The 16,526-nt window shown below is 36.1% G+C and overlaps 4 protein-coding genes across 4 annotated transcripts; 2 read left to right on the top strand and 2 right to left on the bottom strand.

Moving 5' to 3' along the window:
- LOC18585823 (taxadien-5-alpha-ol O-acetyltransferase) lies at positions 863 to 2,543 on the bottom strand. The gene has a single exon (XM_007008852.2). It carries the CDS (start codon positions 2,528 to 2,530, stop codon positions 950 to 952), a length of 1,581 nt encoding a protein of 526 aa, XP_007008914.2. The 5' UTR covers positions 2,531 to 2,543; the 3' UTR covers positions 863 to 949.
- Positions 9,530 to 10,772, top strand: LOC18585821 (pentatricopeptide repeat-containing protein At3g56030). The gene has a single exon (XM_018129204.1). It carries the CDS (start codon positions 9,645 to 9,647, stop codon positions 10,728 to 10,730), a length of 1,086 nt encoding a protein of 361 aa, XP_017984693.1. The 5' UTR covers positions 9,530 to 9,644; the 3' UTR covers positions 10,731 to 10,772.
- Positions 11,096 to 13,514, top strand: LOC18585820 (trihelix transcription factor ASIL2). Its single transcript, XM_007008849.2, has 2 exons — positions 11,096 to 12,050; positions 13,127 to 13,514. The coding sequence occupies exons 1-2, from the start codon at positions 11,339 to 11,341 to the stop codon at positions 13,138 to 13,140; spliced, it is 726 nt and encodes a 241-aa protein (XP_007008911.2). The 5' UTR covers positions 11,096 to 11,338; the 3' UTR covers positions 13,141 to 13,514.
- On the bottom strand, positions 14,369 to 15,139 carry LOC18585819 (LOB domain-containing protein 21). Its single transcript, XM_007008848.2, has one exon. It carries the CDS (start codon positions 15,032 to 15,034, stop codon positions 14,516 to 14,518), a length of 519 nt encoding a protein of 172 aa, XP_007008910.1. The 5' UTR covers positions 15,035 to 15,139; the 3' UTR covers positions 14,369 to 14,515.

The raw sequence follows: 16,526 nt of genomic DNA, 5'->3' as shown, positions 1-16,526 counted from the left end.
CCAACAAGCATATGACTTTATTTATTTGGTTGATTATGGCAAAGCACTCCACAACATGATTGAAGTTTATTCATAAAATAGAGACTCTCGATGTTCATTCATTCTTATGATTCCAAAAGATTGAAGATGGGAATTAACAATTACCCATGACTTGATATCTCGTAATTAGTGTGTACGTGTGTGTGTGCACGATTTTCATTTTTTAAATTCAATGTGAAGACAATATAATTCAAATCTTAAATCTTATATATTTATTATCATTTGAATTTTAAACAGAATCATTCATTTCCTTAACCTATTTTATCTTGATGCCTTCCATAGGATATGCGGTGGAGGGGATTTTTTTTATCTTTTTTTTTCTCAATTATTTGAATTCCCTAAACAAGTTAAAAGTTAATAATAATTGTCTTTTTTTAGTTTTTTTATTTGTATTTGCAATAAATGTCTAAAGCAAGATGAATATAGGTAAAAATTTACGAAAATATTTAAACCATCAAGCCAAAAAGGTTGTATTGTCGTATTCATAATGCTAGAATTTTTGGATTTAAATATTTTTTTGACAAGTCTTTGCACATGGGCAAAAGCCAAGGAGATGATTGTCCTCACAATTCAACTTGGTGTTTCTTCCAAAATTTTCCATTAAAAATGGAAGGGGACCTTGCCCTATGTGAAAGGGTAAGAAGAAGAAAAAAATCCCATTGAAAACACTAAAAATTTCCAAAAAACAAAAAGAAATTAATATGTATTATATAATATGTATATATATATATATATATATAATTGGTTTTTGTCCTTTTGTTTTTTTTGTTTTTTTTTTTATTTACTTGTTTTTCTTAGGATCAGAATTATCAATCACTCAGAGTCAGTTAAAAAGGCTAGATAACAATGAATAAGGTCAAAAGTAATGGTGATACAAGAAGTCAACGAATGGGCCAAAGTCCGGTGGTCCTTATGAGCAGAAACTCCTGACTAGATGTTCATATCTCGGGTACGCAGATGTGGGGACCGCCACCATCGCCTTCACCGCATCCGTCTGATTAAAAACCGGCAAAAGCAAACAATACCGATCGCAGCAAACGGGTCCCACTTGAACTGGCCGCCCCATCCCGAAGTCAACCTTCTCTAACCCCAGCCTTGACCATTGCGACAGTATCAGTACGCCTACCGAGTCGGGACTCGCCCTGCCCTGGCTCACTGATTCCACCACCGATTTCACGAACTCACCGTCCACTCGCTCTTTCGCTCTCTTCACCAGCATTGTCGCGTACCCTAAACCCTTCTCCGTCAGGTCCTTAACGCTCGTTTGCGCGCACCCTAACACGAAGGCGTTGCCGTAGTACCCGCTGGGGAGACTCGGCTTGACTCGTTCTCTAACGTTGATGCTGAAAAGAAGCTTTAGTATTTGGTTTGAAGGTAAGTTTAAAGCTCTACCCCAGCTCCTCCATATATGAGCTGAGAGAACTTCAAAAGACGTGTAATTTGCCTCACTGAGTCTACTTGTGGAAAAAGCTACCTTTTTTAACTCGTTCAGGCTCGTTTTATTGAAAATGAATGAGGTGGGGACGAGTCTTTCGTTGGAGAAACGAGCCTGGAACCCGCAAAGGTCTGGAACTCGGTTGAACTCGGGGTGACTCAGCGAGTGGTTGTTATTATTATTATTATTTCTTGATGGCTTGCATGGTGCTGGGTTTAGAAGGTGGCGATCCCAAACGGGTTTGGGTTTAAACTTAAACTCGGAGAACTTGGTTTGACTCGTGGAAGCCAACTCAGCAAACGAGTTGAGAAACTCAGCGCTGCCGATACCGTCGCAAAGACAATGAGTAATGCCAACACCAAGCGCAGCATTGCCGTCTTTTAGCCACGTCAGCTGCACAACCAGAGGTGGGGCCCCTTTCAGGACATCCGCCACCTGGAAAGATAGGAACTTCCTCCACTGCGTAACGAACCGTGGAGCTCTCCCGAATTCGTTAACGCTATGATCCGAGCTAGCTTCGACGAACCAAACACCCTGCGCCCGACAGACAACCTCGAGGCCGGACCCGTCGGGCTTGGCCCTAACTCGACCCGCAAACGGGTAATAAGGAACCAAGGCTTTACCAAGAGCGGCCTTGACCCGAGCCACGGTGGCACGTTGGTCCAAACCAGGGTGACCCTCGTAAACCAAAAGGTACTCGATGGTGAAACGTAGGAAAAGCTGAGAGTCCAGAGCTGAGAGAGACAAAACTCGACTTGGGGTCGGCTCACATGGAGTTACGATCGTAGCTTCCTTGACATGAACCAACGATCCCATGCTTCTTCTTCTTTCCAGTTGGGTTTGAGTTTTTTTTTTTGTTGGGTTAAGGAAGAATGGGGAGCTTTCCCTCCCCCACCAGGATTTATATAAGGGGAGGAAGGGAGAAGAAACAACACTGGGTTTTTGGGTTCTGGTGAATTGTTTTTCTTGTTGGGTATTGTGATTATTGTAAGTCAGGCCATGTGGATCTTTTCTCTGTCTAACTGTGAAAGATTTGTGCCAAGATTCTCCGGGCATCACTTTATAGAAAAATTAATATCAAAACAAATGTTAACAGCTTGGCTTTGCTTTCTGTCTGTTCGGCCAAGACTAATAGCCATCACTTTCCTTTTCTCTCTCTAGATTTTGGGCTCGGATAGTGTTCCTTTCACTCCCCCTGTTAAGCTCCTGTTAACATGCTGGGATGATATCAACAATAAAGACAAATTCAAGATTATTGCACAATCTCATTAGAAATGATCATATCTTGGACATGAATAATTTTCCCAAAAATTTTCATGTTACTTGTTGTGTGAATAGTCAAATCCGAAATGATTAACAGTTTGCTCAATTCATAAATGTTAGTCTGAATTGTAAATCTCAATGATAAATACAATTTTTAAACAGTTTAAACTCTTGTTTTAAAGTCAAATCAAAGGGTCTCATTATAATGCCATATTAAGTCCAAGTTCTATGGATATATAGTTTGGAGGAAATGGGGAATATACTAATTGTTTTAGGTTAAAAATTGATCAATATTCAAAATCGGTCTAACTCGGTTATTTCGGATTCAATCTTAGATCAATTAGGAGTATTAATCTCTTCGATTTATTCAGTCAGTTTTTGGTATTAAAATTTATAATCAAATCATATATGTATTAATCCATGTCCCTGTTATTTTCGAAATTTTCAAACCGACTCGACCAAACTCGCTTGTCTTGTTAATGTCCATCAGCAGTCTCTTATACGACAGGTTGAAATATTTTGGCCATATATTATGGAAGACCTGGTTTGTGTGGATCAAGATGGTGAGAACCTTTGGCTAGGTGGGGTCTCGGTTAATTTTGAGGAAATACTAACTTCATCTTGGGGTATTTATTTTATTTTTATTTTTCCTTTGTGTTGTTGCAGAGGACATTCGGTGGACCCCAAATATTATTATCAAAGATTTGGAACGGTATTTTAAGAAGATGCATTAAGCTTTGGTGCAAGATAAAACCATGTGAAAAGTGCCTGGATGTCTAACCAGTTTGGATATCCAGTTTTTAGGAACCAATGTTCTTGATGGACCTATATAGTATGTGTCCTTGTCCACCCATCAAACTTTGTTTTCTCCTGTTTTTTTTTTTTTGGTACTATATTTGTTTGGTTTTTAACATTTTAATAAGCAAGGATATACTCCATTAGGAATAAGATTCACATCAAGTCTAGAAAATAAAAACAAAAATTGAAAATTATCATAGGAAGCTTTGCTCGTGTTTAGTTTCACTTATAGAGTTAGAGATTTTTATATTATTTTATAATTGTTTAGTGTTTATTGTGCTTGGTTGTCTAATTTTATCTCTCCGACGTCGTCGTAAAATTACCTTACCAATTACATATATAAAAAAGAGAAAGCTTTGCTCATTTTTTTCTTTTTTCCTTTTTTTTTGAAATTTTACTCTTTAACTTTTTATTGTGTTCGGTTATACAACATTTTATCTTTTTTGAAAAAATGAAAAATTGGGTTTTGATATCAATCAAGGTTTAGATCTAATTCAATATTATCATTGACTTAAAACAAGATTAAGAAAAGTTGCTTAAAGTTTTTAAGAGCCGAAGGAGGAGAGGAGGGGCGCATCAACTAGCAACTAGCAACTAGTGCGTCAAGGCACACTCATCCCTGTCGGGACAATGGACCCCGATGTGTTTGGATGGTGATAGCTAAGTCAGATTATAGCATCTGTCTTGTAATAAACAAATGCACTTTCGTTTGTTGATTGATTCGTGTGTATAACCAACTGATGATCATTGGTACATCTCGATTACAACGACAAGAATATATATCAAACCTCTTGTGTTTTTTTTTTTTATTACAAATCTGATCCTCTTGCAAATCTCTTTCTTTTCTTTCAATGGAAAGAATATCAGTCTAGTTTAAGTTGTGTTATCCAACCCCTTCTCACTCTCGTTATCATTCCTTGTCCATTTAGAGGAACATGAGCATAGAGTCATTCGAAAGGACATCCTTAATTACACCCACTTTGTCTATTCTATAAAGGTATTTATCAATATGAATATTTGATATTTAATAGTAAGTATTATGTATCTTTACTCAAAAAATTAAGGGTTTTTGAATCCCCTTCTTGTAAATGAAAAAAATAAATTATTAAATGTTAAAACGATTGACAATATATTTCTTTTTACGAGAAAAGAAATTCGGTTAAAAATAATTACACCTTATCTAATTTATCAAGAAATGAGATTTATTTCATTGTAATACATATCTTACTTAAAAAATTAGGTTCGAATCATTTTTCTCTCGAATAAAAAGAATAAATTATTAAATTGAGTGTTTAACATTGTATGTATCTCATACTCAGAGAATCGGATTCGAATCTTCTTTTCTCTTCAATGAAAAGGTAAACTATTATATGTTAAAATAACCAAGGATATATACTTTTTACGAGAAAGGAGAGTCATGGCTAAAAATAATTGAGCCTTTACCTAATTTTCCATTCCTAGCTATTTTCTTTAGCACATAGTTCACACTATATCGATGAGATTGGCACAAGCTTTTGCTGTACATTACTAGTTAAATAATATACAAGGAAGGTTTAGAAATCACTTCATTCTTTTGTCTTTTTGGTCTTAACCATGTAATGCAATACATCATTATTCCCTCAAGCAGCTAAGGAACTTATAGGTTGATTCTTCCTAAACATGTGACGGGGGAATTGGCTTTTTAAGACAGATTTGACTCTCTTTCATGTCGGCCATGGAAAGAACGTATTGTCTGGGAGATTTGTGGCACACACACACACAGAGGCTAGAAAAAAAGTGTTGTGCCTAGCTAGTTTCGATTAATCTCTTTTGGTAGAGCTATATGGCTATGGAGATATATTGTCACCGACGACAACAAGGAGGGCACCAGGCCCCTAGCTCGAACTTCCCTTTATTCCTCCTGCAGATACGGACTACATCTCAGGAATAAGCTGATGAATTCTCCTATGATTTGCTGTTTATATATATGATCAAATTTTTTCTACCCTCCATATTGATTGGACATGTTTACAGATTTGATTATGCGTTAGTCTGGTAGATGTATGCATCCTATATTATTGAAGGCTTAGCTCTTGCCTGGTAGATCACCCATTCTAGTATTATTTTCATACAAGTATACTTAATCGTAGAGTTTTGATGAAATTTGGTATTTTACTACGAATATGACTGCACTCATGTATCATGTATATGTAAGTATGTGTATAATAGAAAATTAATGTATCGAATGCTTTTGAAATATAAATTATAATTAATGGGTGCAATTAATATATTGAAAATATTGCAGTTATTCATAGCTTTGCATGATCAAGCCATCTCTCTCTCTCTCTATATATATATATAAATCATATTCTTATCCAAAAGGGGAGCAGCCAAAACCGCTATTAAACAAAATAACAGATCAAGATGTTTTGTGCACTTTAAATGGATAATTTACGCATGCAAAGCATTCACAAGGAAAGGGTTTTTGTAGGGCCTGCTTAGCAAAGGACAAGCAGCTGGCAATTGCATCGTGATCACTCACCAAAAATCCTAGTAGCATGCTGTATTATTTACGAGTATTAATGCACAAGAAAAATGCCTGTTTGACCATGAAAGAAAGAGAATCGTCGAAAGAATGGAGTGTTGGATGGTTCAAAGGCCTCTCTTAGCCCCATTATTGGACCTCAACCACTTTTGCTTGCCCCATGCATGGTTGATTAATGAAGTGAAAAATATGTATTACAGAAGCAAAGGGTTTCAACCCCCATTGTCTCAATCAGACACAATTTCCAATCAAGATTTCCCTTGATCTGTAAGGGATTATGATCAATTGGCAGGGTTCTGGCTCATTAAATTGCTTGCCATACATGTATATATATAGTCAAGAGGTTGCTTGTGTTGAAAATTCCAAACATGAGCATAACATGTAATAGAGAGAGAGCCTGTAGTGGCAATTGGGATTCAAATTGTCTAATCAAATAATAGTGTGATACCAATCGAAGTTAATCAAAAACAAAGAAAGAATTTTAGAAAATATACGAAGAATTGTTTATGTCCCCTATGCTACAAGCATAAGAATATTAAAAATTTAATGTGGGATAGCTAGCTAGCTGTCTTTTTGTAAATCGAAGGAAAGAGTTAGGTATTTATATATATATAAATATATATAGCTTAGCTTAGCTTAGCTGGGCATATTAACTGTATGTGCAAACATTTACTTTGGATGATAATGACCATGACATTACTAGGAAAAACATTTAGAGATGCCCTTGTCAAATCCTGACCCCATCACCGCCCTATTAACTACAAATCTATTATACATTTATACCATGGGAATGAAAACAGAATAACATAGAAAAAATTTGTCAAGGAATATACTTCCAATGAAAATTTTTGTCGATTGGACATCATTAGTGAAAAAATTGATAATAAATCTTGTACGATGTCGATATTAATAACAAATTGATTCAATTAATTAATTTATAAATAATTTTAAATTTAAAATATTAACAACGTATTCATAAGCATAATCCTTTTCTCCATATACTAAAACTCGTGTCATTAATCATCGATTATTGCATTTAATACAATACTATTTTGATAAATAAAATTTTAACTACTCTTCAAAAAAAATAATATTTTAACTAATCTTAAAGAGTAACTTTAACTTAAATAAATAACAAATAAATTAAATAAGAAATCATGTCAATGTTTTTGGGTTACAATTTGCAAATCAGACTAAGAACTATGTTAAAATTTTTTTAAAAAAATTAGCATGGGAATGAGGGTAAGCAGGTCAAACTAGGCCCCAAGGAAGCCAAAGATGATGCAAATCTCTTGTAATATAATATAATATACATATATATTTATATTTATATTTCATTAAGATAAGAATAAGACAAAGAAGGAGAGAGTGCAATTTGTGATCCTTTATTTACTTTGTTGTTGATGGGATATGCATGATCTGCATGCTTAGCTTCTTTGGTTATTCCTAATTTTATCTTCTGTCTCCTTTTTTGCAGCTGGGGCTTACTGATTCAACACATCACGTCTTTTCACAGAGAAAAGCAGAACCTGCTCCCCTTTGCTTTTCCGCGAAGATAAATACCAAGTATCGCTAGTTTAAAAGATAATTTTCTTTTAGGTTCAAGGATGGGTTCTGATTCCGAATATTAGTTCTAATTTTAGCTTAATTTAATTTGTTTATTAAATGAAAAAGGAAAAAGGGTGGCTGCTTGATTTTGATTGATTCTTGTTCTCATCACCAATTAGAAGAGGGAAACTTTTGTTTATTCTTTTTCTTAATATGTGTCACGAGAATTTTGATTTTGATATATTTTGTATTAAAATTTTAATTTTTATAATATAAATATTCGATACTTATTAATATGAATAAATTTATGACACAAAAAGTAAAAATATTAACTATTTTAGAAAAAGAATTTCATTATGAAATCACTACAAAAGATAAACAAAAAGGGGTACTAGATAAAGTGATCATAGTCATCATCACTAATTTTCTATTTTTTTATTAATTGTTTACTTTTTAATATTCTTTCTATGCATAATTAATCTTGAATTCCTAATTTCAAATCAAAGCAATCACAAAAAATAAAACGCCCATACTAGATTGCAAGGTTATTTTATCTTATTATGAACTAATCCTAGGGTTAGGTAGTTTGTTCTCTATATTCATTTCCCATTTTACAAATTAATAATACTAACACAAGTTTAGACTTTTTTTTTGGTTATATATAACATAGAACGTACATAAATAAACCCTAACTCGTAAATCCTAAATCGTAAATCGGATGAGGAATAAAACAAGATAATTCATATCTTGGGCCAAAAAATTGGTAAATAATTACAAAAAAAACCATACTCTTTTGTCAATGAGGATGCAAATTTTTTTCTTAGCACAAGTTTGAATAAGGGAAGAATGGGATTTAAATTCATATGTGGGGGCAGGTAATCAATTCATATCCATGACATTGTCAAGCAAAAGGGAGTTGTGGGGTTTTTTATCATCTTCATCAACTTTCCTTTTTCCTTAAAAAAAGTTGAAGCTGATTTAAGATTATATATGTAGCTAAAATTGAGAGACAGGCTAATCTGTCCCAACAGTTATTGATCATCAGCATTGTTTTTCAAAAGGGTGAGATGAGTCCATATCGCATTATGATCCCCCCACCAGTTTTTTTCTCTTTGGATAAACAAACAGGATGATCATCAGCGATAGGGATAGTATAAAGACAACAAGCATGGCAAGGAACAGTCCTTCTTTGACTGAGACAAAACATTTCATGACTACTCATCATCTTTCCCTTTCTTTTCTTTATGGTTTTTTTTTTTGGGGGTATAGTCATTTGAGAATTAACCCTTTCGATATAGACGAAATCTTGATTCTTCCATCATATGTAAAACATGTAAATCTTTCACTTTTGAGAGATAATGGTTTAAGTGTTAGGGTTTTGATTTTGTACATGAAATATTTAAAGAGTTGTCGGTGTATAGAGTAGTAATCTTAAAAGTTAATTTTTAAATTAATATTAAAGTTTAATGATGTCCATGAATCTAACCAATCTCTTAAGGTCTCCATGGATAATTTTATATATTTTTTTAAAAAGATTGATCATACGTTTGATTCACATAATGAAATAATTATGAGTTTGGGACAATAGATCTTGACCGACTGTATGTTGACCAAGTGGGGTAATCCGGGACCAATAATCCATGGGCTCGTTTCAATGCTTTTGGGTAAAAACCTTTTAAAATCATGGATATCAAGAAATTTTTTAATTGATGAAAATTATTAAATTATTTATATTATATTTTAAATTTTTTGAATACAAATATTAACAAGATTTATTCAATTTATAAATAAAAATTGAAGAACTCATAAATTAATATTTCAAAATTTCAATTTATACATAATTGAAACATTAATTATTTTTATTTTATTTATAAACACTTAATTTTTACATTTCAAAACTATTTTTATTTTATTGTCAGCCCAAATCTTTTTCTATTTTGGGCCCCAGTAAGCATAGCTTCTATTACTGGTATTGTTATTTGGGCCTGAAGCCCAAATCTTCGAATTCCCCAATTAAACCCCTTAAACCCTAAACCAATGCCTCTATTTCTGCAACTCTCGTACCAGCTCTCTGTAACTGTAACCATGTCGATTCTCCGTAAACTCCATAACAAATCTCCTTATTCCCAATCTATCCTCAAAATTTTACGCGCTCGCTTCTTCTTCACCGGCCAGATCCCTGACCCCGGGCCAGTGCCCGACGAGCCATTCCCTGACGAGCCTACCTCAGCGTACTACGACGAGCAGGTCTACAAAGCAGGCCGAAGTGGGGACTTGGTGACTGTGGGGCACCTCCTAAATAAGCGCGTGAGAGACGGATGCTTCAACACCACCAAAACCTTCAAGTTCCTCACCGCCACGGAGTCATCTTTCTCCATCCTCGACGATTTGGTCCGAACCGTATCTCGTCTCGACAAAGGCGTCCCGCGCAAGAACGCGTTCGATTCACTCATCTCTCGTCTCTGCAAGCTGGGAAAAACCGACGAGTCCCTGCGCGTGATCGACACGATGGCCAAGAAAGGGTACGGATTAAACACCGTTAGCTTTTATCCGATTTTGTGTGCGTTGACGAAGAAGAAGAAGATGGAGGAGGCGTGGCGGGTGGTGGATCTGATGAGAGACGCCGGGCTTTTACCGGACGTGACGACATATAATTATCTGCTGACGGCCTATTGTTTCGAAGGGAAGTTGGCGGAGGCGACCGCGGTGGTGAAGAAGATGGAGGAGGAAGGGTTGGGTGCGGACGGGCGTACGTTCGACGCTCTGATAATGGGCGCGTGTAAGGCGGGAAAGGTGGAGGGAGCTCTGTTGCTGCTGAGGAGCATGGTGGGTGACGGCTTTCACGTGATGCATTCGACGCATACGCACGTGATCAATGGGATGTTGAGGCTGGGCTATTGGGACCCGGCGGTGAGGTTTGTGATGGCTTGTCGAGGGAGGGATGAGAAGTTGGACCAAGAGAGTTTTGGGGTTTTGGCCAACAAATTGATTGGTTTGCGACGGAGAGATGAAGCAATGCTTGTTTTGTCTGAAATGAGGAAAATGGGATTGACTATGGGTAGAAAATTGACTGATTTTTATGAAATGAATGTAAACAAAAACCAAGGGACAGAAGGAAATTAATACACAATTTTGAGTATTCCAGAGATAAGTCGATTTTGATTACTTTTATTAAATATTTTAATTAGAGTCATTCTTGTTAATTGAGCTGATCAAAATAAGTCGAGATATAATTCAATCGATTTTAAAATTTAAAGAAAGAAAAAAATTAATACACAAATTTCGTATTATGATATATAAGTTTGAGATAAGTTGATTGTAATTATTTTGATTAAATATTATTAATAATTAGAAATAAGTCGATTTTGTTTATTTTGGATTTTAAGATATAATTAATCGGTTTCGATTATATGCTATCGATGGAAATAAGTTAATTTTAATTAATTAAAAATTTGAGTAAAATTTTGACTTGCAGAGGAGTGCCATTGGATATGGCAAAATTTGCACGGACGTATGATTGGTACAATAGTCCAAAGTCCATCCCGTCCCAACCCCAAATCCAAATACGGGAGAGCTGACGTCACCGCCGGTCACAAAAGAAATGCACGGCCAAGTCCCCCTTACTTCTCACCATTTTCCCCCATGTGCTCCTGGCAGTAGCCGATTCTTCTCCCGCTTCCTTTATCCTCGATCCTCCTTTCCTCCGGCGCACACGTTAGCAGCTTCCCTCCATGAACCTCCGTGGTCTTCCTCACATCACCCACTCCTCCGGAGGCGGCGGCGGCGGTCGCGAAGACTGTTGGAGCGAGGGGGCAACCGGTACGCTCATCGAGGCGTGGGGAGACCGTTATTTAAGGCTTAACAGAGGGAACCTCCGTCAGAAGGACTGGCAAGAAGTGGCTGACGCCGTTAACTCCCGTCAAAACGGCGCGAAGCCGAGGAAAACCGACGTCCAATGCAAGAATCGGATCGACACGTTGAAGAAGAAATACAAGCTGGAAAGAGCCAAGCCCCCGCCGTCAAAATGGCCGTTTTTCAAACGCATCGACTCCCTCATCGGCGCTAACGCCTCCGTCAATAAAAAGCATTCCGCCGTTACCTTCACAATCAAACCAAAAGCGACATCTTTTCTAAAGGGGCCGAGGTCGACGGAGAGCTCGTTTGGCGACGAGGACGGAGACGAGGACGAGGTGAGAAAAGAGCATCGAGTGGAGGACGTAGGATTATCCGATGGAGCTGCGTGTAGGGAATTAGCCAGAGCGATTTTGAAGTTCGGGGAGATCTATGAGAGGATCGAGAGCTCGAAGCAACAGCAGATGATGGAGCTTGAGAAACAGAGAATGGAGTTTACCAAGGATCTGGAGTTTCAAAGAATGAACATGCTTGTAGATGCTCAGTTGGAGATGGAGAAATCGAAGCGGCAAAAGCATTTGACTCGCTCAGGTAATCAGGAAAAAACTAAAATTCCTTGCTTTATCATGCCAAAGTTTGAATTTTTGCTTCAATTGGCTCTGTTTCAAGTAAAAAAGTTTGAATTTTGTGGAAAATTTTGTTGATTATCACAGATATTTGAACTAATGTTATTAGATTTGATGATTGATAAACGAGTTTGATGGCTTAGATTTGCCTTGATTCTTAAGTTAACAATTGTTATTATATTTCGTAAACACCTTTGATGGTTTATATTTGGCTTAAGGTGGTGCCAATGGTGGTAATTAGTGTTCAAGTTGGACTATTTCGAACTTAATCTTAATGTTTGCATGCTGACTGTCATTGTCTTTTAACACCAAAGTTCACCACTACTTACCACCATTGGCATTACCTCGAACCAAATCCGAACCTATCAAATGTCTCTGTTTGAATGTTGCCATGTTGCCAGTAATTACCACCATTAGCATTACCCTTATCATTTATCAAAAACTTTTAATATACCACCATTAGCATTACCTTGAACCCAACCTGAACCTATCATATGTGTCTATCTGAATGTTGCCATGTTGCCCAATAATTACCACGATTAGCATTACCCTTATCGTATATCAAAAAACTTTTAATATTGGAATGTTGTTCGGTTAGCGTTGTTATATAGAGGCTGTGTGCCTGAAATGTAAATTTGGTATCTGAACTTTAGCCCTTGCTTCACATATAACGTGAGCTGTTCCAAAAGAAGTAAACGATGCATGTGAAAATAATGTTTACGGTGAACTAGTATTTTGTTTGGGTTTGGAGTAATTAGAGTCATTAAAGAAGGGGGAAACAGAGAGGTGTTCTTTTAACAAGACGCTGCCTCGTATTCTCTCTCTTTGATGCACTGCAGCGAGAACAACATCCCGCTGCCTCATATTATCTGATTAATTTTTGTTAATAGAATTTAGAACTGATAGGTATACGAAACTCCGGTTGCTATTAAGCTTGATTCATCATATGAAGTTCATATTAGTACTAAGCTTGGGCTTGGTTTCTGTTTACATTCTGATGTCTGATAAGCATCTTTGTGAACTTTTCATGCAATTGAACAGGGAAGAAGCACTAGGAGATTGTGCCATACCATCTGAAAATAGAAGCTGAGTCTGATTATCTTTGTGACTATGTCCTCTTTCGATCTCAATTAACTGAGACAGAAGTCTCTATCTGTAGATCCAATCGCATCGAAAATCAAGTGCATGTGGTGGTCGTAACATTTCTTGTACATAAGCAGTTGTTTGCTGCAGGTCCATCGTAACATTTCTACTTGTTATAATACAATAATCTTTATCAACTTGTTAAGTTTTTGTATTCTGTAGTTTTATTGTTATAATTGATAGTTTAATGTGGAAAATGGAAGAACTACCTTGTAAGAAGATAGCTAATCCTGACTTGATTAGAATTCTGTGGAAGTTTGAGCAATTGGAAAGTTTGTTTGAGCAATTGGAATATTTGAAGCTTCATTTTTCAGCTCCAAGAACTCAAATCGAAAAATGTGCTTTTCTTGGATTATGGTCAAAATCTCCCGGAGATGTTTTAATGGTATGGAATTCACGTCAAATAGATAAAAGAGGTGTCTTGGGTTTATAATTTTGGACGTTACGCACTTTATCAAGTTTGTTTTTTGGAGAGAAGATTAGAGTTAACTCGGACTCGATTTCGGTGTCATACCAAGTGTTTTAACGGATGGCGTAGGCAAGGTGACCAATCTGTGACAAAAAAGTCACCAATTTGGGTGAGAGAGAATGCTATGAAATTTCACCTTAGATAAGTAAGGGAGAGTTCTTAAACTTATAAGTGTGAATGTTACCACGTCTCGTTAAATTAGTTTTTTGGAGTGAGAGTAAAAGTCCGGTGACATTAACATGTTGAAAAGCTAATGACATTGTTGTGTTTACTCATGCACCAAAGGACAAATGAAAGATAAGTTTGTGTCCATCGCCTCACTTACCCCAACCCTCGGATCCTAGAGACTTCAACCTCAGGGAAGGAAGCAGGACCACGTTATCGCAGTTAAAACTTGTTTCGGAAAAATAACAGAGAGAGAGAGAGAGAGGACAGGGTAACAATGGGCAATATCGGTCATAATTCATGCGGGGAAGAATTAGGCCAAGCTTGCGAACAAGAGCATGTGATACTTGCTTGGTTGGGCAGGAGAGTATCTGAAAATGAAGGCAGCACTCTGGCCTACACTTTGGAGATTGCCAATTGAGTTATAATTTCAACTGGTCCTTTGAAATGACTACTTTTGAGAACACTAAACAAAATTGCACACATATTTATCACTTTTATCTTACTTTTTAACTTATTTAGAGAATCCCTTTTGAATTCCCATTTAATTTCTTACTTGATCTTGATCTTGAAACATAGATTTAAGGCCAAAGATGCCAAGTTTTTTCAGAGCTAGTAACCAACAAGAGGGAGAGAGAGAGAGAGAGAGATCTTTATACATATGGAATTTGGCTAAAATCATACATATGTGCATCTTGGTTCACTTCAAATGAATTCAGGCTGAAACTGTCAATGAATCCTCCACAAGAAGCAGCCGGGACCTGAAACTCACCGAATGGACCCATGCTAACCCGGTCACTGCTGATGATAGCAGAGGAAGTGGTTGCAGCATACCGAGCCAGACGTTCTCTGGCAAGGGCCAAGTCATGTTGCAGCTCGATCATCTTCCTCTGCAACAAGGCTATGGCACCAATGCAACCATAGACAGGGTCCCTAAGCCTTGCTTCAGCCTCGTAAGCCAGGGAATTCACCGTCTCCTCTCGCTGCTCTTCGGGCACTTCGATCAGGATCTTGCTCACATTGCTGGCACCAAAAACCTTGTGGACCTTGGCGAATTTCTTCGGTTCATCGGATCGAAAATATGGTGCGAAAATACAGTTGGGAGTGCACCTCCTTTTCAATAGCTTGCAAGCTGCACAAGAAGCCCTTGAACGTGGCTCCTGGCTCCTCATGGCTTCACATCACACCGCCCCCCACTACAAATGGCTTTCAACTTCCAATGTCCTATCCTCTTGTCTAGCTTCCATTTAAATAGGCTCGACCTTTTTAAACAGTAGCAGGCTAGTAGAAATGTTACAATGTTACGAGATCTTTACTTCCTTTTAAAAAAAATTAACTTGATAAGATGTATACAGTATTTATTTGTATATGTTTATGAACATTATCCTACTTATTTGATATGAAATTTTATCATACTTTTATTTATTTGAATTTATTATAATCTCGTTACAGACTAACATAAAAAATTTAAGAGGCACGTGATATAAAATTATAAAAAATATATATTTTTATTTGTAAAAACAATAGCAAAGAGTATGTAAAGTATAAAATATTATTTAAGCTTATATGCTAAATTGGTTAGAGCGTCATGCTAATAACACGAAGGTCGTAGGTTTGAGACCTGCACGGGCCATTACTCATTTTATTAAACACTTACTCGAACCTCATAACCATTTTATAAATATACTCTAATGAAATACTTGTCAAACTTTGATGAATTTAATTAAAAACGTACCCATTTTATAAATTTACAAAACAATTATTGAACTTTTAATTGAAACTATCCATTTCATAAATATACTTTAATAGAACATTTGTCGAACCTCGGTGAATTTAATTGAAAATGTATCCATTTCATAAATATACTCTAACGAAAAACTTGTTGAACCTTTAATCTCGTTTACAAAATCTAAAAACCTCAGGTGTTAATGAATAAAATAATTCTCCATAAGTAAAACAAATGAAGAACTTGTTCCAACAATCTTGAAAAATATCTAAGACTAAAACATTGATTCAAAGACTTGGAAAGAGAGAGAGAGAAAAAAAAAAAACACAAAAGAAAATGTATTTATTTTGTTTTATATCTTGGAAGTGGGGCTAGAAATAATTGTACATGGGGCAGCATTATGAATCAGTATTGGTGAGTTTGGTTGTGAAGTGGCAGTTCTTTGATAAAAGATGAGAGATCCCCATTTGATTGGACAGGAGAACTTTCACAAGAAAAGCATTGAGCCCTGGAGATTGCTTGGGGCTTTATCCCCATGAAAGGAAGACTAGAAAGGTTGAAAAAGATCAATAAGGAATCCCCACTTTGCATTTTGTGGAGCCAATATTGTCACCCCTTATTTTTTTTTCTAAAATGGGGAAATTACATAGTCCCTAGTGAAACATTATTGGTACTATGAGGGAAAAATAGATTTAAATTTTTTGATAGGTTCCCTTCGATCTCCGATCTCGATTTTATCTATCACCCAATTTTACAAAATTAAAAATGACAACGAATAAGGTACATATTAATCGGGTCAGATATTATAAAATATCCAATTATATTATCTTTATACAAATATCAATTTGATCGAAAATTATTATATTCCCATTGGGTATGAACTTTGTTCTTATGTTTATTAACAAAAAAATTATATAAAATAAAAGAAAAAGATAAAT

Source organism: Theobroma cacao, chromosome 10 (assembly GCF_000208745.1).
Source record: "Theobroma cacao cultivar B97-61/B2 chromosome 10, Criollo_cocoa_genome_V2, whole genome shotgun sequence".
In the NCBI taxonomy this organism is placed as follows: Eukaryota; Viridiplantae; Streptophyta; class Magnoliopsida; order Malvales; family Malvaceae; genus Theobroma; species Theobroma cacao.
Note: the sequence above shows the minus strand (reverse complement) of the source record. Positions and strands in the feature narration are given on the sequence as shown.